At 42.4% G+C, this 22302-nt stretch overlaps 2 protein-coding genes across 3 annotated transcripts in view; one reads left to right on the plus strand and one right to left on the minus strand.

Moving 5' to 3' along the window:
* The window catches only part of RINT1 (RAD50 interactor 1), a 30797-nt gene extending 23511 nt beyond the window's left edge, over window positions 1-7286 (plus strand). Inside the window, exons 12-15 of the mRNA XM_032402345.1 lie at window positions 3252-3466; window positions 5444-5624; window positions 5699-5817; window positions 6714-7286. Coding sequence (XP_032258236.1) covers window positions 3252-3466; window positions 5444-5624; window positions 5699-5817; window positions 6714-6906 — 708 coding nt within the window. The 3' untranslated portion in view covers window positions 6907-7286. The remainder of the gene's footprint in view (window positions 1-3251; window positions 3467-5443; window positions 5625-5698; window positions 5818-6713) is intronic.
* On the minus strand, window positions 796-15784 carry EFCAB10 (EF-hand calcium binding domain 10). Of its 2 annotated transcripts, none has more exons than XM_032402347.1 (4): window positions 15511-15784; window positions 8773-8937; window positions 8573-8660; window positions 796-1123 (listed from the first exon to the last, which is right to left on the minus strand). In XM_032402347.1, the coding sequence occupies exons 1-4, from the start codon at window positions 15617-15619 to the stop codon at window positions 1111-1113; spliced, it is 375 nt and encodes a 124-aa protein (XP_032258238.1). In that variant the 5' UTR covers window positions 15620-15784; the 3' UTR covers window positions 796-1110. The 2 variants fall into 2 exon arrangements, with proteins under 2 accessions (XP_032258238.1, XP_032258237.1); XM_032402346.1 differs by lacking the exon at window positions 796-1123 and adding an exon at window positions 7017-7094.
* Between the last annotated feature and the right edge of the window lie 6518 nt (window positions 15785-22302).

Here is a 22302-nt window from a genome sequence, read left to right on the forward strand (position 1 = left end):
TTGTGTCATGAAATGAAAATAGGAAAGTAAAACAACAAAACAACTATAATTTTAACTCTAAGACTTAAAAATACCACTTATAAAAAGTGGTAGGTAAAGTGGGAATTGAAAAATTCCAGTGTAAAATAATTAGAAAGATTGATTAAGGATTGGTGATAAGTTCATAGGATACTAGAAAACATAATTTTTGAGTGTGTACAGATGAGTCACAAAGATGGACAAGGTAAATGAAATGTCTGTACACTGTCAAATCTTAATACAATAAAATAAAAAATAAAAGGAGAAATGAAATATAGTCAAACACAGGCATTTAAAAATATTCAATGCCTGAGTTAGAGAGTCTGGAAAATGTACCAAGAATATATTTTATTTGTTTACTTTGTTGTTGTTTTAAGTTTTTATTTAAAAGAATATATTTTAAATTATGAATTTATGACAAAAAATTGTATAATGCTAGTACATTATATAGAAGAAAATGTGTTCCCTTACTGTGAAAGAACAAACGAAACAAAAAAGTCTTCATCTTAATTAAATACAGGGTAATAAACCAAAAAAATAGGAAACAAAAATAAATATAATAACAAATATAAACAAGATGAAAACTTGAGAAACACAGTCATAGTTTATTCTAATCTGGACTCTGGCTGGGACAACTATTTAAAGCCTTTTTTCTACAAAGACGTTAACTGAAATCCATGTATGTAATATCATTCTGCTGAGCAAGGAAAATAAGACACAAAATAATTATTTCATAGGATGAATATAATGTAGAGTGTAATGATCAATGCATTTCTGTTTATAAAGTCATCTAATTAGAATACATTTTTTCATTGTGTACTTTCATGTGTTGTTTTCCTCATTTTAGTAAGTGCTTTCTTCACTCAGCCCCCACGCTGCTCCATTTTCTGCTAAGCTTTGTCATAAAACAAATTGTCATTCCTGATTCTTGTGCCAGATGATGTAATAAGAGACTCATTCAAGGCCAGATTTTTAGCTTCGGCGAATTATTTGTGGAACATCATTAACTACCTTACTTGGTGCCATAGTCTGTTAACAGCGATGAATTGGCCGTCATCCCTCTCCTTAGGAGATTTATCATCTGATGCTGAATTAACTGGTCCTTCTGTCAACAGAATAATAACTGAATTTAGACTTACTCTTCAAATCATGAATGAGTTCTTTGTCCTTGCATGTTTTCATAGTACAAATTCTTTTTAACATCAAAAATTATTTAACCAGGGGCGCCTGGGTGGCTCAGTTGGTTAAGCGTCTGCCTTCGGCTCAGGTCATGGTCCCAGGGTCCTGGGATCGAGCCCCGCATCGGGCTCCCTGCTCAGCGGGGAGCCTGCTTCTCCCTCTCCCTCTACTGCTCCCCCTGTTTGTACTCTCTCACTCTCTCTGTTGAATAAATAAAATCTTTAAAAAAAATTATTTAACCATCTTCATGGTCCTTCAGCCTGTAAATGCTTAACAATAAAATTAAAGCTCTTGTATTTCCTAGATAGAAAAAAGAAGAGTGGACAGAGTTCACCTTCCATTCATTTAGATTCTATACTAATAGCTCTCTGACTATTGCCAGATTATGCCAAGCCCAACATACCCAGCCCTTCAGAGTCAGGAATTTTTGAGTTGTAGGTGACAGAACCCCAATTCATGCTGGCCTGAGTGGGGGTGGGGGGCTGGAGGGAGGAGGTGAGGAATTTGTGTAACTGAAAGTATTAGGCATGGCTGCCCTAAACTCGTTCACTTCTGGCTTCATTCTCAGGCAGGCTCTGGGAGGTGTGGCCACAGGTACCAAGGTACTCCAAGCTCACATTGTCCTTCAGCAACCTCAAAAGGACAAGTGCCTCTTCTCAGATAGTTTGAGCAGAAAATACCAACTTGGCTTCTCACATGTCCATCCGTGAACAGTCACTAGTGTGGCCATATCCAGTCCCCTGTCAGTGGACATTTAGGCTGTTTTTAATCTTTTGCTAATTATCTACAGCATTATTCGTATTAGAAAAAATATTTTTTCTACCCTACAGAAAAATATGAATTCTACTGAAAATGCCACTGTAAAAATGACATTTTAATTTTCTTAACTCTCATAAATCTGCTGGGTTTACTACAATTCTCAGTCTGTGTCTGGAAAAAATGAGTACCCAAAGAAGTTAGCCATCAGGCAAATGCAAATTAAAATCACAGTGAGACCTCTACCTCTGAAACCAATAATACAGTATATGTTAATTAATTGAATTTAAATAAAAATAAATAAAAAATAAAATCACAGTGAGATGGGGTACCTGGCTGGCTCAGTTGGTTGAGCATCCAACCCTTGATTTTGGCTCAGGTCATGATCTCAGGGTCATGAGATCCAGCCCCACGTTGGGCTCTATGCTGGGTGAGGAGTCTGCTTGAGATTCTCTTTCTCCCTTTCCCTCTGCCACCCACCCCCACTGCTTACACACTCCCCCTCCTTACTCAAAAAAAAAAAAAAAAAAAGTGAGATACAACTAAATATAAACTAAGATGGCTATACTAAAAAAGATAGTGTTATTAGTTCAGATGTGGAGAAATTTGAGTGGTCACACATGGCTGGGGCAGTCACTGGGGAGAATAGTCTGTCATATCCTCAAATAGTTAAAGAATTACCATATGATCCAGCAATTCTACTTCTAGGTATATCCAAGAGAAATGAAGACAATTATCTACACAAAAACTTACACACAAATGTTCATAGCGGTATTATTCATAAAGACAAAAAGGTGGAAAGAACCCAATTATCTGTCAACTGATGAATGGATAAATAAAATAGATATATATAAATAAAATGTAAATGTAAATATAATGGAATATTATTCAGTAATGAAAAGAAATTTGAGTACTGATACATGTTACAGCATAGATGAACCTTGAAAATATACTAAATGAAAGAAGCCAGTCACAAAGAATCATAAATTGTATAATTACATTTATATGAAACGTCCAGAACAGGCAAGTCGACAAAGACAGGAAGATCAGTCGTTGCCTACGGTTGGGGGTGGCATGCAGGGAGGGGATTGGGAGATGATGGTTAAGTGTGGGGTATCTTTTTGGGGTAATGAAAACATTCTAAAATTGACTCTGGTGATAAATGCACAACTCTGAATATATGCTAAAAGCCAATGAATTGTCCACTTGAAATGAATGAGATGTAGTACATGAATTATATTTCAAGCTGTTAAAAAAGAAGTATCTTAATGACCATATTGACCTATTTTTGCTTTCAGTTCTTCCTACAACTTCAACAGGCAGCACTGGAGGTCTTTGCAGAGAATAACACCCTCAGTAAGTTGCAGCTGGGACAGCTAGCCTCGATGGAGAGTTCTGTCTTTGATGACATGATTAACCTGCTGGAACGTTTAAAGCATGACATGTTGACCCGCCAAGTAGACCACGTTTTTAGAGAAGTTAAAGAAGCTGCAAAATTGTATAAAAAAGAAAGGTAGGTCCTTTTGTATTTGCTGACAACTCAACTATCAAATCCAGTTTGCTAAAAATTGAAAGATGATAAATACCTATTTTTCTCAAATTATTCCAAAAATTAGAAGAGGAAGGAAAACTTCCTAATTCATTCCATGAGGCCAGCATTACCCTGATACCAAAACCAGATAAAGCCACCACAAAAAAAGAGAATTACAGGCCAATCTCCCTGATGAATATAGATGCAAAAATCCTCAACAAAATACTACCAAGCCAAACCCAACAGTCCATTAAAAAAAAATCATTCTCCACAATCAAGTGGGATTTATTCCTGGGTTGCAAGAGTAGTTCAATATTTGCAAATCAGTCAGCGACACACATTTACATCAGTAGGAGAAAGGATAACCATATAATCATTTCAATAGATGCAGAAAAAACATTTGACAAAGTATAACATCCATTCATGGTAAAAAACCCTCAACAAATTAGGTTTAGAGGGAGCATACCTGAACATAATAAAGGCCATATATGAAGATCCCACAGTGAACATCATCCTCAGTGGGGAAAAGCTGAGAGCCTTTCCCCCTAAGGTCAGAACAAAACAGGGATGTCCACTCTCACCACTTTATTCAGTCTAATACTGGAAGTCCTAACCACAGCAATCACACAACAAAAAGAAAGAAAAGACATCCAGATCGGTAAGGAAGAAGTAAAACGTTAATTGTTGATGACCTGATACTGTATATAGAAAACCTGAAAGACTCCACCAACAAACTGCTAGAACTAATGATGAATTCAGTAAAGTCATAGAATACACAATGTACAAAAATCTGTAGCATTTCTATACACCAATAATAAAGAAGCAGAAAAAGAAATTAAGGAGACCATCCCATTTACAATTGTACCAAAAATAATAAGATAACCTAGGAATAAACCTAACTAAAGAGGTGAAAGACCTGTACTCTGAAAACTGTAACACTGATGAAAAAAATTGAAGATGGCACAAAGAAATGGAAAGACATTCCCTGCTCATGGATTGGAAGAACAAACATTGTTAAAAAGTCTATGCTACCCAAAGCAATCTACACGTTTAATGCAATCCCTATCAAAATACCAACAGCATTTTTCACAGAGCTAGAACAAATAATCCTAAAATTTGTATGGAACCACAAAAGACTTTGAACAGCCAAAGCAATCTTGGAAAACAAATAAAAAGCATGGCTGGAAGCATCACAGTTCCAGACCTCAATTACATTACAAAGCTGTAGGCATCAAAACAGTACAGTACTGACACAAAAATAGACACCTAGATCATAGAACAGATTAGAAAATCCAGAAATAAATCCATGATTATATGGTCAATTAATCTTCCACAAAGCAGGAAGGAAAAATGGGAAAAAGACAGTCTCCACAACAAATGGTGTTGGGAAAACTGGTCAGCAACATGCAGAAGAATGAAACTGGACCACTTTTCTTACACCATACACAAAAATAAATTCAAAATGGATTAAAGACCTAAATATGAGACCTGAAACCATAAAAATCCTAGAAGAAAACCATAGCAACATTTTTCTAGATAGGTCCCCTGAGGCAGGGGAAACAAATATATTTATTTTCTCAGACAGCTTTTCATGCTGGGCGGTACATCGTTTCTTATCCAAAGTGCGCTTCCCCGAATTTGAAAGGATCTGTTAAATCTTTAAAAACACCACGTTTTGGGGCGCCTGGGTGGCTCAGTCGTTAAGCGACTGCCTTCGGCTCAGGTCATGATCCCAGGGTCCTGGGATCAAGCCCCACATCGGGCTCCCTGCTCCGCGGGAAGCCTGCTTCTCCCTCTCCCACTCCCCCTGCTTGTGTTCCCTCTCTCGCTGTGTCTCTCTCTGTCAAAAAAATAAATAAAATCTTAAAAAACAAAACAAAACAAAAACAAACACCACGTTTTGAAAATCTTGTGGTCACACTTAACGTGCCACAGGCGTGCTGCCCTTGTGTCTTGCAGGTGGCTGTCGTTGCCGTCGCAGGCCGAGCAAGCGGTGATGTCCCTGTCCAGCTCGGCCTGCCCACTGCTGCTCACGCTCAGAGACCGCTCCCTTCAGCTGGAGCAGCAGCTCTGCTTCTCCTTGTTTAAAATTTTCTGGCAAATGCTTGTGGAGAAGCTGGATGTATACATCTACCAAGAAGTAAGTGAGAGGAGGCCGCATGTCGGGGCTGTGAGGATCAAGGCGGCCGTTACAGGACCTGCTCTTTGTTTCAGATCATTCTTGCTAATCACTTCAATGAAGGAGGAGCGGCTCAGTTGCAGTTTGATATGACTCGGAATCTGTTTCCCTTGTTCTCCCACTATTGCAAGAGACCAGAAAATTATTTTAAACAGTAAGCTCAATATTTAACAGTGACTACTAAGCGTTTAGACGAGGTTGATTCCTTTTTTTTTTTTCCTAACAACTCTCCGGTTCCAGTGATGTTTGGTGGGATAAATAGAGCATCAATTGAAATTTAAAAACATGCACTGTGTACCCAGATAATCTAAGATGTGATTCATGATTCCCCAAGTTTATCAAAAATGGATCTAAATTATGTGTTAGGCTTTTTGTTGCTTGCATTTGGTTTAATGCTCCTATTTGCATGTTACTGGAGAGAGAAAATGCGAACAAGTGCAGTTCTGCCACATTCAAGAAGTAGAAGAAATTGAAAATATGCTTAGTACCTAATAGTAAGCCAGGCCTGAAGAAAATTTGTTTTCCTAAATATTTAGTATTAATTTTGGTTCTAAGCATAACTATAAATGTATGTACAAAAAAGTCTTAGGAGTATTTTTAGAAATTGTTGATTTAAAATTTAAATTATTGGGGGAATTTGAGATTATAAAGTATTCCTTTTAAAGTTATTATAAAATGAAAGATTTATTTTTGCTCATTTTAGTAAGTTATCTGATTTTTTTTGTTTGTTTCTCTTTCCATATTCTAATCTAGCTAAAGTCTTAGCTACATTTAATAGGCTATTGTGTTAGTATCATTATTATATTTTGGGAAGTAATAGATACATATTGAAAACAATGGTCCTGTTACATTAATCTATTAAATATAAACACTGTACAAATACATAGTCCTAATGTGTTGAAAGAGCCAAATAAGAAATCCATCAATACTTTTTACAGAGGGCATATGGACAGTGCAGGGAAGCTGTTTAGTTTCGAAAATATTGTGGAATAATGTGGATGACACAGATAATGGATATCTCATTTCCCTCCTACCTTTTTTTTTAAACAGTGTAAAAGAAGCCTGTATTGTTTTGAACCTGAACGTCGGTTCTGCCCTACTTCTGAAAGATGTCCTCCAGTCCGCTTCAGGGCAGCCTCCTGCCACAGAGGCATTAAATGAAGTTGGAATTTACAAACTGGCTCAACAAGATGTTGAGATTCTACTTAATTTGAGGACAAACTGGCCTAACACTGGAAAATAATGCATCCTTTTTTGTTTTGGAGTTTTTGTTTTTGTTTTTAACAAAGAGGAAGCCAATTGGATTTCAAGTTATATGATGACGTTCTGAATTAATGAAACTGGACAATTGAAAACTTTATAGAATCATTTATTATCTTGGACTTATGGTGTTATTAAAATGCTGACCATATTTTCTCAGTCCTCTTGTTCCTAAGAAAACAAAAACAGAAAACTCAGAAGCCAGGAAAACTCAGAGTAATTTCATTTACAAATATAAATGCTAAGTATGTCTGTTGAATAAGATACAAGAGCAGAGATAATAAATTACAACGAATTTTCAATTTCCTATGCTAATTAAGGGAGACTATTGTAGATAAACGTAGCAAATAAATTTTTAAAAAAATCAATTTAGAATGCATGTTTATAATTGAAGTTCCTGTATTTGGTTTGGAAATTCACTCTATTTCCTGTAAGAAAACATGAGATGGTGACTAAAACAGAATTGCTCTCATTTTCCACAAATGTCCTTACATTTAAAATCCTTCCTAGGAGCGCCTAGGTGGCTCAGTTGGGTGAGTGTCGGACTCTAGGTTTTGGCTTAGGTCATGATCTCAGGGTCATGATCTCAGGGTCATGGGATCAAGCCCCATGCATTGGCCTCCACGGTCGGTGGGGAGTCTGCTGGAGATTGCCGCTCTCTTCTCTGCCCCCCACCCTTGTGTGCACTACTCACTCTCTCTCTCATAAAGAAATCTTTATAAATGAATGAATGAATCAATCAATCAATAAATTCCCTTCCTAGTTCCATTCCATATGACAGTAGGCAGCCTTTCCATTTGGATGAAACATTTCAGGCCAGAGCGCTGTGTTTGTCTTTCCCCTGGGGTAGGGATGGGAACTAAACAGTTTTTGTTTAATGTTTATGTAAGTGAGAATGAGATAGAAATCTTTAACTTTTTTTTTCTTCCAACTTTTCCCTGGCTCTGGACTCTGTTACATAATGATTTCTTGATTAATAAATCCTCAGAAAACAAAATAAAGGAATTGAGTTCCATTGGTTAGAAGCCTTCTACAACTATCAAATTTTATTTCTTTTTTTTTTTTTCTGACTTAGCATTTAGTTAGTACTTTTCAAACTGTAATACCTCAAATCTAAAATTGTTGGGCTGGCATGCAACCTATACTGTTTTTTTTTTGTTTGTTTTTAAGTAAGCTCTGCGCCCAGTGTGGGGCTTGAACTCATGACCCTGAGATCAAGAGTCTCATTCTCTACTGACTGAGCCAGCCAGGCGCCCACAACCTATACTATCAATAAACATTTACTTGGTGATATATAACTTTGAGGAAATAACTCTTGAGAGAACTTCTATTGCTCTGTATTTTATAGAGAGATTTTCCAACTAGTGTCTTGGGAACAAAGCTTTTCTGTTAGTTCTAGCAGACTGGAGCTTCTCTCCCACATTTCTTTGAGAACTGCTGGGCTTTCCCATTGAGAAAAGAATTAATCTGCCCCGGGAACTTCCTAATTCCAGACTTGACTGTCACTCCTTGCTTTCTAGATAGCTGAAAGTTTCAAGGGAATGAAATGTTTCTGTCAAAAGGTAGGAACTTCTGTTTTAAATTATATTACTTGTACTTCAAAGTCATGTCATGTCATTTAAATATCAGCCATGTAAAAATAAACTTACACTTCAGATCTGAATTTTTCCAAAGTTATTACATGTCCATCATCTTTTAAAACTTCATCTTCATTCAACAGACCCAGGGTTTTTAGGCCTGTAAAATCAGAATGAGAAGAAGGGAAAATTTACGAAGCGAGCATTATTTTCAACTAGGGAACGTTAAGGACTGAGCACACACTGTTCGTCAGCGGGTGGAGGGTACTGACCTTCTCTGTACTGCGCGAATGATACAGCGCCTTTCTCTGAAGTGTCCATCATCTCAAACATAGACACAATGTTAGAGTGGTCCATAAAGAAAGGAAAAGCCACGCCTGTTATTTTGGCAATTCTCAGTCGTTCCAATATAGATATTAAATACTCTCTTGGCTTTTCTGTAAAAGAATAGTTCCAATTCTTTCTGACATAAAATTAAGATACATCACAAATGGAAACAATCATTTAACAATTATTAAATAACTATGTTCAAAGTACTGTACTAGGCACTGGGGTCACAGACCTTGCTTACAAGTAAAACAAGACATTAGACAATTAATTACATATATAAAGTGCTCTACCCCATATATGGGACCTGAGCATTTTTTTAAAAAGCTCCTCAGGTGATTCTAATTTGCAGACAAGTGTCGAAAACCAAAAAAAAAAAAAAAAAAAAGGTACAACATGATGCATGGAAGAAGGTAGCCAGCTAAAAGGGATAAAATACAAATAAAAACAAAGACTCTTAGGGGCACCTGGGTGGTTCAGTTGGTTAAGCATCTGCCTTCGGCTCAGGTCATGATCCAGGGGTCCTGGGATCGAGCCCCTGTGTCGGGCTCTCTGCTGAGCAGGGAGTCTGCTTCTCCCTCTCCCACTCCCTGCTCCCCCTGCTTGTGCTCTCTCTCTCTTTGTCAAATAAATAAGTAAAATCTTAAAAAAAAAAAAAGACTTTTTCTTGAGAATTTCGTAAATATATAAAAGTAGGAAAGTATAATGAACCTATCAACCAACTTTAACTGTTAAAATTCGTGGCCAGTCTCATTTCACCATCATCTCATCCAGGTCCCCTCTTCCTGTATTATTTTGAAGTCAATTACAGTGATAATATTTCATTAATAAATATTTGAGCATGTATCTCTAAAAGATAAGGACTTCTTTTGAGATGTAACTGACATGTAGCATTGTGTAATACATGTAATTACATAACATGTTGATCTGATACATTTATAGTTTGCAATATGATTGTCACTGTAGTATTAGCTACACCTTTATCACATCACATAATTATCATTTCTTTTTTGGGGCAGGAATAATTAAGATCTAGTCTCTCAGCAAGTTTAATGTTTATCATACAGTAATACCTTCTGTAAGCACTATGCCGTGCATTCGATTTCCAAGACTGACCTACGAGTTGCAGGTACATACCCTTAAACAACAGCTCTCCTACTCCCCCACCACTCACCATTCTACTCTGTTTTTACAACTGGCTTTTTTAGATTCCCCATATAGGCGATATCATGCAGTATTTGTCTTTCTCTCACTTGGCTCACTTAGCATATCCTCAAGGGGCATCCACATTGCAAATGGCAGGATTTCCTTTTCTCTCATGGCTGAATAATATTCCATTGTATAAATATACCACATCTTCATTATTCATTCATCTGTAGACAGACACTTAGGCTGTTTCCGTATCTTGGCTATCGTTAATTATGCAGCAATAAACATGAGAGTGCAGATCTCTCTTTCAGATCCTGTTTTCATTTCCTTTGGATATATACCCAGAAGTGGAATTGCTGGGGCATACGGTAGTTCTGATTTTTTTTTTTTTTTTGAGGAACCTCCATACTGTTTTCCACAGTGGCTGCACCAGCTTGCATTCCCACCAACAGTGCACAAGGGTTCCTTTCTCTCCACATTCTTGTTATCTTTGCCTCTTTGACACTAGCCATTCCAACACATGTGAGGTGGTATCTCATTTTGGTTTTGATTTGCATTTCCCTGATGATTAGTGATGTTAAACATCTTTTAATGTACCCGCAGGCCATTGTATATCTTCTTTGAAAAATGTCTATTTAGTTCCTCTGCCCATTTTTTTTAGTTTATTTTTTTATAGTAATCTCTACACCCAACGTGGGGCTCAAACTCACGACCCCAAGATCGAGTCCCGCGCTCTCCTGACTGAGCCAGCCAGGCGCCCCGCCTTGCCCATTCTTAAATCAGATTTTTTGCTATTGAGTTGTAGGAGTTCTTTATACATTTTAGATCTTAACTGATATATAGTTTGCAAATATTTTCTCCCATTCTATAGGTTGGCTTTTCATTTTGTTGATCCTTTCTTTTGTGGTGCAGAAGCTTTTAAGTTTGATGTAGTCCCAGTTGTTGATTTTTTTATTTTGTTGTTTGTGTTTTTGGTGTCATATCTGAAAAATCATTGCCAAGACTGTGTCAGGGAGCTTCTTTCCTGTATTTTCTTCTAGGAGTCTTATGGTATCAGGTTGTCCCACAAATGTTATGAATTGTGAACACTTTTTAAAAATAAAAAAGTAGGGGCGCCTGGGTGGCATCTGACTTCAGCTCAGGTCATGACCTCAGGGTCCTGGGATCAAGTCCCACGTCTGGCTCCGTGCTCAGCAGGGAGTCTGCTTCTCTCCCTCTCCCTCTGCCCCTTCCCCCTGCTCATGCACTGTCTCTCTCTCTCTCTCAAATAAATAAAATCTTACAAAAAATAGTAAAGAAAATTTAAAAAGTAAAAGTGAATTTAAACACTTATTCAAATAACATCCACACATTGTGATTATGTTTTTAGATCTCTCTTGTGCCTTTCTGTACAAATTTTAACAGACTATAGAAACAAATGGGTTACTAAAGGCAATCACATCATGTATGTAGTCTTCTGTTGCTTCTCTCTGACCTATTTATCAAATTCAGAAAGAGAAAAAAGGCTGTTTGAATTTTAATTCACTACTTTTCAAGAGTAAGTAAATAATGCTAATAGAACTTGGTGTGTTTCTCTGATGAAGGATTTTTACTGTATATCCTTTAGACTATATGAGATGCTATAATGTTTATGTCTGGAGTCTATAATTTATACTCTGCCTGCTTCTAAAAATGCTTTTAAAATGCTTACAACAGAAATAATAAAGATATTAACTTTAAAGAGGGGCGCCTGGGTGGCTCAGTTGGTTGGGCATCTTCCTTTGGCTCAGGTCATGATCCCAGGGTCCTGGGATGGGAGTCCCACATTGGGCTCCTTTTTATTTTTATTTTTTTTTAAAGATTTATTTATTTATTTATTTGAGAGAGAGAGAGAGAGAGCACAAGAGGGGGGAGCAGGAGAGGGAGAAGCAGACTCCCTGCTGAGCAGGGAGCCCGATGCGGGACTCGATCCCGGGACTCCAGGATCATGACCTGAGCCGAAGGCAGTTGCTTAACCAACTGAGCCACCCAGGCGCCCCCACATTGGGCTCCTTAATCAGTGGGGAGACTGTTTCTCCCTCTCCCTCTGCTGCTTCCCCTGCTTGTGTTGTCTCTCTCAAATAAATAAATTAAATTTATTTATTTATTTATTTATTTTTAAAGATTTTATTTGACAGAGAGAGCACAAGCAGAGGGAGAGAGATGGAGAAGCAGGCTCCCTGCTGAGCAAGGAGCCCGATGTGGGACTCGATCCCAGAAACCTGGGATCATGACCCAGGCCGAAGGCAGCCGCTTAACCGACTGAGCCACCCAGGTGTCCCAATAAATTAAATTTAAAAAAGATATTAACTTCACAGAAATATTTTATTTTTAAGTAATCTCTCTACCCAACATGGGGATTGAACTCACAACCCCGAGAACAAGAATTGCATGCTCCACTGACTGGGGCAACCAGCTGCCCCTAAAGATGTAACTTTTTAAAACATGAAGTGGGGTGCCTGGCTGGATCAGTTGGTTGAGCATCCGACTCTTGGTTTTGGCTCAGGTCATGATCTCAGGGTCCTGGGATCGAGTACCGTGTCAGGCTCTGCGCTGGACTTGGAAGTCGGCTTGAGATTCTCTCTCCCCTCCCCCCACAACTGTGCGTGCGCTCTCTCTCAAATAAATAAATCTTTAAAAAAAAATTAAAAAATAAAACATGAAGGGAGGATCCAAATGTTACTAACCACCTAAGTTATATGTCAGCTGATAATGACAATCAGTTTTTCAAGGGAAACAAAACCTCAAGTTCACATCTTAATAATAGCAGCTAATAATTATTGAGCCCTCACTATGTGCCTGGTATTCCTCATAACCATCACTTCTCCAAGCCCCACAGCTAGTACGAATCCAGGCAATGTGCTCCCTAAAATTTGCAGGCTTTTCCACACTCTATAACTCAAATACAGGAAGTATCTGGAACCCCCAAACCTAGTCCTCCATAACTCTCAAAGATATCTTATCCTCCTTTAACCATTCCCATAGCAGCATCTGTCATCTGGGTTACAACTGTCTCCTTTTTAAAAATGAAATTCTAATTTTATTAAAGGCCTCCCCTAAGCATTTATACTCCCTCCCTCCCTAGCACAGAATTGTCACTGGGAAGTGACACGTTTTCCTATCGAATGACTTCAGGTTATGTTAGGTTTTGCTGTTAAATGAGTTGTGAAAATTTGGTTTTCAGGGCTGTTAGAATTTTGGAGTTGAGGACGTGGGACTGTAGACCTATTCCCTCAATAGTAGTAAATGCAATCCAACTATCTAGTCTTATTTTCCATAAATCCCTCACGATCCAAGCTTTTCAAACGGGGATACATGTCATAACGCCAGAGGCTTCGTAAAGACCCCGGGTGAAGATAGTGTTTCTTCCTGAGAATCAATCGTACTCTGGTGAGTAATATGAAACATTAATAATAAGAAATGGATGTATCTGTAGAAGAACAAAACTTGTAAATTTTTATGGTAAAACAGGTGACTCCAGAGAAACTTGTCAGGCAGCCTCAGGCTAAGGGCTCAGACACCAAAGGTGCAAGCCCCCTCTTCTTTGCCAGTAAGAGGATCTGGGCAGGGAACTTGGAGGCAGGGCCCTGTGCTCTGGACACCAGCCAAACCCTTCCTTAGCTTCTCCTCAGTGTTTCTTCACCTTCTCCCTGCCCTTCCCACCCCCTTTGGAGTTTGTAGAGATGTTTCAAGAAGTTCACATTGTAGGGCGCCTGGGTGGCTCAGTCGGTTAAGCATCTGCCTTCAGCTTGGGTCATGATCTCGGGTTCTGGGATGGAGCCCCGCATCAGGACCGCTCAGCGGGGAGTCTGCTTCTCCCTCTGCCCCCCCCCCCACCGCCCCGGGTTGTGTGCGCATATGCGCAGGCTCTCTCTCTCAAATAAATAAATAAATAAATAAATAAATAAGATCTTTTTTTAAAAAAAGTTCACATTGTTACAGGGGGTAACAGCATCTCATTGATAATTAGAAGACAAAGGGGCAATGCCCTCCAAATTCTGAGAGCAATATTTTCTAACTGAGAATTGTATCTACCCTAGTTATCATCATCTTTGAGGGTAGGATGATACACTTTCATATACGTGAGTTCTCAAAATATTTACTGCTCGAACAAAGCACACTGTCTCAGGGAGCCGCTAGAGGATATGTTCCTCTAGAGGAAGGGGGGAAAAAGCAAAAAAGAGGGAGACCCAAGCACCATAAAACAAACAGGCTGTAAGCACAGGAGAGAGGTGAAGAGGATTAGGGTTAGATAGAGGGAAACCCCTGAATGATTGCCATACAGCACAGCAGGGCAGCTGGGCCAGCAGTCCAGCCTGGAGCAGTAAGACAGACAGAGCCGGGGATGTGCTGCGGGTGGTGATTACAGGATGAATCTCCTTTCCTACTGAGAGGAGATCTCTGCTTGCAACAAAAAGAGGATATCGATAAATCAGTAGTAATGACACAGAAAATTTAAGTAAACATTTAAAATGTAGTATTATTAATTCCAGGGAAATCAGCAAAGGAAATATAATCATAGCATGCTATATGGATTAGCTGTGGATATTTGCCTAATAATAATGTAAATTCTGACTACTGGTCACACCAAAATTGAATTCTAACTTTATTGGGAAGGTGGGGATGAGTGGGAACAGGTGTGAGTGTGTGTGTGCGCTCCAAGTTTCCTCTTACATAGTATGAGGCTAAATCTAAACCTGGGGGGTTGGGGGAACATTAGTAAGTATGTGCAAGTCTGATTTAGAAATATCAAGGTAAATAGCTAAAGGAGTTGGGAATCATTCTGTAGAGTAGGAATCTGGGACAGGGAGGAACATGCTGTTTTTCACTATAAGCCTTAGAGGGCTTTCTGATTTTTTTTTTTTTTAAGATTTTATTTATTTATTCATGAGAGAGAGAGAGAGAGAAGCAGAGGGAGAAGCAGGCTCCCAAGGAGCAGGAAGCCCATGCGGGACTCGATCCCAGAACCCCGGGACCATGACCTGAGCCGAAGGCAGACGCTCAACCATCTGAGCCACCCAGGTGCCCTGCTTTTTGATTTTTAAACCCCATACGTATACTTTTATAAACAATCAAAATGAAACATCTGTTGGTTGCCCCGCATAGGGTTAATTTACATATTACTCATTTAATCTTCCCGGCGTGTCCAGAAGCTCGCTACTGTTCTCCCCATTTTCCAGAAGAGGACACTGAAGTGCAGGCCCTCGCCCACACTCCCCTAGTACTAAGGACGACCCTCCCCCGAGCCTCTCTCCCGCCCGCCACGAGCCTCCCCCCGCGTGAGGCCCGCGCACCTGGCCGGTGGTAGACACAAGGAGGCCGTTCAAGAAGTACTCGTTCGAGGGCCACGGCGCGGGTCGGCAGAAGGGCTCAAGCAGCCGAGAGGCGGGGGCGACGCTGCGTGTGGAGGGGGGTACCGGGGAGCAGCGCGGGCCGGCTGTCCCGGGAATTTCTGGGCACCGCCGGGGCGGGGAGGCGGGTGGGACCGAAAGCCGAGTGCTAGGCCAGACCCTTACCTGGCCGGAAAAAGAGCAGGGCGCTGGTGAGATAGTTCAGCAACTCCATAATCCGATGTTTTTCCAAATAATTCTTGGCCTGCAGCTCCCTGTCGCCGCCCGCCTGCATTGCTCCGCGTGGGGGCGTTGCTAGGCGACCGGGCGGCGGCGCGGCCGTTGGGCTCCACCCCCTCCGCCCGGCGCGGTCATGTGACGCGCCTCCCTTAGGGGGCGACCTGGGCCCGGAGTTCAAGACTTCATCACCGAGAGGAAGCCTGGGCGGCGTGGGGCGGGGCCCGCGCCGAGGCCGACGGTGCGCCGTGCGGAGCCCCTGGTGGGCGGGCGGTGCGCTCCCGCGGCCGGGCTGAGGGCCGGGCGTGATGGTCTTCTCCTGTTTTCGTCTCTAGCACCCAGCGCAGTACTTGTTGGCCCAAGGAATGAGACCTCAGGTTCTGATGACACAGGATGAACTGACAGCGGAAGGAACTTGTGGGATTTTAGAGTCTACAGCGGAGGGTCCTCAGTCCCACCTTTAGTGTGAGCAGCCTGCCGCACGGCGCGGGCAACGGGGCGGGGAGACCGCCGGTTTTCTCCGCTGGGTTGTGGGCCGGGGAAGCATGCTGGGGCCCTGAGCTCCAACCTCGGCTGCTTAACTAGGCTGCGTGGAGCCGGTCGTATCAGCCAGAGACCCCCTGACAGTAGTTTTGAGGGTATGTCACTGAGCAAGATGGGATGCAGGTGCCTAGGAGGGCCGCTCCTCAGTCGTCGTTGTACCTTCGAAACTACACTCTAGCCTGGGACATCTGTCCCTGCGGGCCACGCTCTGAAGCCTGTGGCCTTACCCAGAACAGGCACTTAAAGGAGAGAAAAGACAAATGGCCAATAGACATGAAAATATTCTCAGCCTCTTCCGCAATCCTGTAAACCAATTAAAACTACAAGAAAAGCCAGTTTAGGGGCGCCTGGGTGGCTCAGATGGTTGGGCGTCTGCCTTCGTTCGGCTCAGGTCATGATCTCGGGGTCCTGGGATCCAGCCCCATGTCCTGCTTCTCCCTCTGCCTCTCCCCTTGCTCATGCTCTTCTCTATGTATCTCTCTGTCTCAAATGAATAAGTAAAATCTTAAAAAAAAAAAGAAAAGAAAAGAAAATGCCAGTTTACACGTACCGGACTGGTAAAAGTTAGGAAGTTGGACAATACCGAGGGCTGGCAAGGATACAGTGCAACAAAACAGCCAGCGATGATGGAAGCATAAATTGCAACATCCACTTTGGAAAAACGATTTTGAATTGTCTTGATAATATAAACATGCTTCTGCACTATGACCCAGAAATTCCACTCTGGGAGCAACTCTTGGACAGGTATACCAGGATATATGTACAAGAACGTTCACAGCAGCACTGTTCATAATAGTAAACACTGACAGCAACCCCAAAGATCATCAAGAACACAATGGGTCGGGCTGCCTGGGTGGCTCACTTGGTTGGGCGCCCGACTTCGGCTCAGGTCACGATCCCGGAGTCGTGGGATCAAGTCCCACACTGGGCTCCCTGCTCAGCGGGGAGTCTGCTTCTCTCTCTCTCTCTCTGACAAATAAATAAAAAATCTTTGCTCATGGACTATGATTCTTTATACTTTATATGTATTTTACAAATTTTAACATCTACTCAGCATTTAATACCAATCATTTTTAAGCAATTGAAAAATTGAAAAAAAACAAGGAACCAGAAAGCCAATGCCAGGGGACTGAACCAAGTCTGAAACAGAAGGTAGCCTCGGGCTTTTGGGGGCATGCACCGAATCTTCAGAGGTCAAGGCCCCCCTTGAGAATTCTTTGCCCTGAGCATCTGAGAGAACTCGAGAAGGAGATTGGTTGGGAGACTGGCACAACCTTGAGCAAAGAGGAGGGACAAGGCTCTTTGTTTTCAAAGTCTGGAGGAGGCCCTCTAAGAAGGAGGAGGAATCATTTCTCTGAAATGATCTGAACATCATGTGCCCAAATTTGCAACAGAGCTTAGGTTTCTAGGAAGGAGAATATTTCAGGATGACGTAGGAGAGTGCTTGGCTAACGTTTTAGCAGCAGAATCCTTTGAAGAAATCATACATGGAATCCCCACATGCAGAACAGATAAAAGAGAGCCCTGCATTGGGATTCCTATGTAATGACAGGGGCCCGTGATCGAAGCTACTTTAGTGGTACTTTTCTCACAGAGGCCGGCTGCAGCCTGCGGGATCCTGGTGACAGAATTACCTGGAGCCTGGTGAGCCCTGACAGAAGGAAGCTGACAAAGCAGATTCGTTACTCTGGGGCCTGTGGACCGAGGGCCAGCTCGGACCCCGGTTCTTGTTGGGTTCTGGGGAGAATTTGTAACTACTGATGTGGGCTGTTATTCTTCAGTGTGTTTTGATCCTTCCTTTGGGGACTTGCTTCATGTTCCCTGGTGGAGGACAGTGAAGCACAAACAGCAAAGCCTAACGTGTGCGCCCCCCTCCAAATCATGGCCACCCAAATGCTTGACCCTTCAGGGCTGCCGGAAGATGTGTGATCACTTAGGAAAGTGACTCTGGCTCGGCACAGCAGAGGCCAGACAATGGCAGGAGGACTAAAATGGTGAGCTCAGGGGCACCTGAGTGGCTCAGTTGTTAAGCGTCTGCCTTTGGCTCAGGTCATGGTCCCAGGGTCCTGGGATCGAGCCCTGAATGGGACTCCCTGCTCAGTGGGAAGGCTGCTTCTCCCTCTCCCACTCCCCCTGCTTGTATTTCCTCTCTCGCTGTGTCTCTCTCTGTCAAATAAATAAAATCTTTAAAAAAGATAAAATAAATGGTGAGGGACCCCTTCAGGGATAGAGGTTATGGGAAGCAGAAGACAGAGGGGGCTGGTCATGGTGTCTTTTGACTGACTGGCCTAAGGTCCAGGGGAAGCAACGTAAAAATGTCAAGGGGCGGTTAAGCATCTGGCTTTTAGTTTTGGCTCAGGTTGATCTCGTGGGTCGTGGGATTGAGCCCTGCGTGGGGCTCTGTGCTCAGCACGGAGTTTGCTTGTCCTTCTCCCTCTGCTCCTCCCTGGCTTGTGCTTTCTCTCTCTCTCAAATAAATGAATAAAATCTTTAAAAAAAATGTCAGGACTGTTCCTTAATGGAGGGAGAAAAGACTGCGGGGTGGTCCATTGGAGACAGTGATTTCTGCCTGGTGCTCTAAGCTCAAGATATTTGGTCTTCTCTATAGGAACTTCATTTACTCCCCATGGGTTACACAGTGCCTGAATAAACAGCTCTGCTCTTTGAACCTCAGATGACACTAGAACCTTGAATTGGAAATGGAGGAATCTGATCCCTGTGACTATGGAGTCAGGTTGATAGGCTGAGGAGAGCACATTGGACCCTGCTGACGTCTTCCTGACTCGCTGTTTTCTCTTCCAGCAAGCCTGGCTAGGTTTGTGTGCACGGAGCTCCCTCTCACAACACACCTCGGGCAGCTAAGGCCCCGAATCTGCGACTTCCGAGGAAGTCATGCTAAAGGGAAGCGTCCAGATGCCACCTAGTGGAGTCAGCTATTCATTGTTGATGCCATCTCTCTCTCTTCTTTAAGATTTCATTTATTTGAGAGAGAGAGTGCATGCGAGCTCGAGCCAGGGTAGGGGCAGAGGGAGAAGCAGACTCCCCGCTGAGAAGGGAGCCCAATGCGGGGCTCGATCCCAGGACCCTGGGATCATGACCTGAGCTGAAAGCAGACGCCCAACGACTGAGCCACCCAGGCGCCCCATGTTGGTGCCATCTCTTAAGGCAATTTGGGCTTAATAACCATCATCAACATCGTCATCCTAATGCGTCACCAACCCTTAGGCTTCCCCATCGCCCCTCTCCTTGTTATTGCTAATCCTTTCAGTGGTTTGGGAGAGTAACTCCAGATGGTTCCCAATCACGACTGCACATTAGAACCAACTGGGTCCTTTAGAAAGTACTGGAGGCGCGGCCCCCTTCCAGACATGAAATGGGATCTCTTGAATTGGGGCCTCAATATTGGTAGTTCTGTTGTTTTAAACAGCATGATTGAGGTATAACTAGCATTTAATAAACCGCACATTTTAAAGGTGTACTCATTGAGAACTTTTGATGTACGTATACATCCATGAAACTCTCACTGCAATCAAGACGATCACCCCCAAAAGTTTCCCTGTGTCCCTTTCTAGTTCCTCCCTCTCAGCCCTCCTTAACCCTGCACCCCCCATCACCAGGTAACTCTGACCTGCTAGCTATTACTCTAGATTAGTTTACATTTTCTGAATTTTATATAAATGGAACCATACAGTGTGGGTTTGTTGTTGTTGTTTTGGTTCAGTGAGTGTCTTTCACTCAATATAATTATTTTTTGAGATTCACCCATGTTGTTGCATGGTGCAGTATTTCACTCCTTGCTAGTGCTGAGATTTCAGGGATGGAGGTACCACAATCTGTTTATCCATTCAGCCATTGATAGACATTAGGATGGTTTTCAGTGTGGAGCTGTTAGAATGGTATATGGATCTTTGGGTGGACATGTGAGTTCATTTCCCTTAGGTAAATAGCTAGGAATGGACTGCTGGATCATATGGTAAGTGCAATTTTTTGAGAAACTGCCAAACTGTTTTCCAAAGTGCTGTTCCATTTTACATTCCCAAATTGGTGGTTATTAAGGGCCTCCCAGGCGAGCCTGGCAGACAGCCAGGACTGAGACCCTGCCTTATGGCCACCTGGGAGGCCCGAGCTGAAGGTCTGAGAAATAGAGGCCCACAGCCCGTCTCCACCCAGGACACACACTGGAGCCTCCTGAGGAGCCTTTTACAAACACGGCATCTGCCCCCTCACCCACAGGGACTCTGAAGTAATTGCTTCGGGGACAGGGCAGGCGTGGAGGGCTGTCTCGGGCATCACGGCTTTTTAACAGCTTCCTGGGTGGTTCAAGAGCATAGAGTGACTAACTCCCCTTGTTTGCCCAGGACTCCCAGGGGTCCAGTTCTGGGAAACTTTTAACGATAAAACTAGGAAAGTCCCAGGTTAGCTGAGCACTTGGTCCCCCTGTTGGTGGACCACTAGCATAAGGAGCATGGGCTTTGGTGTCAGACTCGCCAATCTGCCCGTGCACCTGGGATGTATAGCTCCCGGTTAGTGTGTGTTTCGGGGGGAGGGGGGTACATATAAGAGGGAAGTGAGAGGCCAGAACAGACTGTGGGATGATTCCCTCTCTGTTTTCTGTTTCAACCAGGAGTAAGTCAGAGATGCCTCAGCTAGTTCTGCTAGTAGTTCAAAAGGAGGGAAAAATATATAAAGCACAATTTTTTCCGGGAAAATATAGGTGAGGCAGGGTGGTGTAGTGGTCTCTGCCCCCCGACCACCTCTCTTTAAAATCCAGTGTTACCACTGACCATGAATAACTATGCAATCTTAGGAAAAACACCTAAATTCTCTGCCTCAATTTCCTCATGGATTTAATGGGAATAATTTATCTACCTCACAGGGGGATGTCTTGAGGACCAAATGAGCTACTTATGTAAAGCTATTTAAAAAAATGGTGCCGGGTATGTACTAAGTGCTATGTAAGTGTTTGCTATTATTATCTTAACAGTCTTGTTAAAGTAAGAAGAGGAAATTGTGGCTAAACCCAGTAGTCTCCATAACCTCTGTCCACAAGCTGTTCTACCTGGTTTCCTACTGGAGGACTTTCTGGGGTAACATTCCATTTTGTATTGCAGCTTTAAGAAACTATAGACTCGGGGCGCCTGGGGGGCTCAGTCGTTAAGCGTCTGCCTTCGGCTCAGGTCATGATCCCAGGGCCCTGGGATCGAGCCCCGCATCGGGCTCCCTGCTCCGTGGGAGGCCTGCTTCTCCCTCTCCCACTCCCTCTGCTTGTGCTCTCTCTCTGACAAATAAATAAAATCTTAAAAAAAAAAAAGAAAAAGAAGCTCTAGAGTCTTGGTTCTGTGTGACAACACAGGAGGAGCTAAAGGTCTGTTTGTTGTACACTTAAAGTTCTCGCACAAATCCTGAGACAGACGAAGTTTGCAACCTGAGGATTTAATTTTCACCAGGTTGTTTTACTGGTGAGATGCATTGTAAGAGTTTATTTATTTATGTGCATCTTAAGAGTTAAAAAAAAACCCCAACAGAACACAGTCTAAAAGTGACGCCATATGGATCTTTGTGTTAGGTCGGGCTAACCCGGGAGCCTGTGGTCACTGTGGGGTGTGATGTCGCTCGCTGCTGGGAGGCCCAGTCTCAGAAGCTCGACGGCCGTCTGTGTGAGATGCTGACATTCAAGCGTCTGACATAGTGCTCTGTCTGCTCAGCAGTGCTGTCCAGCCTGCCCTCATTCTTCCCTGACCTGTGAAAGCAAACATGCTGCAAGATGTCTGCAAATACTTTTAAGCACAAATTTAAATCTATTTGCCAGAACATGAAAGCGTAGAAAATAGCAAGACAGTGGCCACAGTACAAAGGATAGCAGGAGAAGATTGGGCTAATGGATCTGGGGCTCTGGTACCATTTACGGAACCTCATTTATATATATTTTATATATATATGGAACTTATATATACATAAATGAAGTACTATATATATATATTCATATGTATATGAATATATATATGTCTTTAAATTCTGAAATAGTTTAAGACTCACAAGAAGTTGCAAAATAGTGCAAAAAGGGGCGCCTGGGTGGCTCAGTCGGTTAAGCGTCCACCTTCAGCTCAGGTCATGATCTCAGGGTCCTGAGATTGAGCCCTGCATTGGGCTCTCTGCTCACTGGGAAGTCTGCTTCTCCCTCTGCCCCTCTCCCTACTT

This window comes from Phoca vitulina, unplaced genomic scaffold (genome assembly GCF_004348235.1).
Source record: "Phoca vitulina isolate PV1807 unplaced genomic scaffold, GSC_HSeal_1.0 scaffold4, whole genome shotgun sequence".
In the NCBI taxonomy this organism is placed as follows: Eukaryota; Metazoa; Chordata; class Mammalia; order Carnivora; family Phocidae; genus Phoca; species Phoca vitulina.

Coding starts and splice junctions, on each gene's coding strand:
- EFCAB10 (XM_032402346.1), bottom strand. CDS start 15,619: ATGCAGGCGGGCGGCGACAGGGAGCTGCAGGCCAAGAATTATTTGGAA. Junction 8,938..15,510: donor CCTGCTCTTTTTCCGGCCAG/GTAAGGGTCTGG, acceptor ATTCTTTTACAG/AAAAGCCAAGAGAGTATTTA. Junction 8,661..8,772: donor ATTCGCGCAGTACAGAGAAG/GTCAGTACCCTC, acceptor CTGATTTTACAG/GCCTAAAAACCCTGGGTCTG.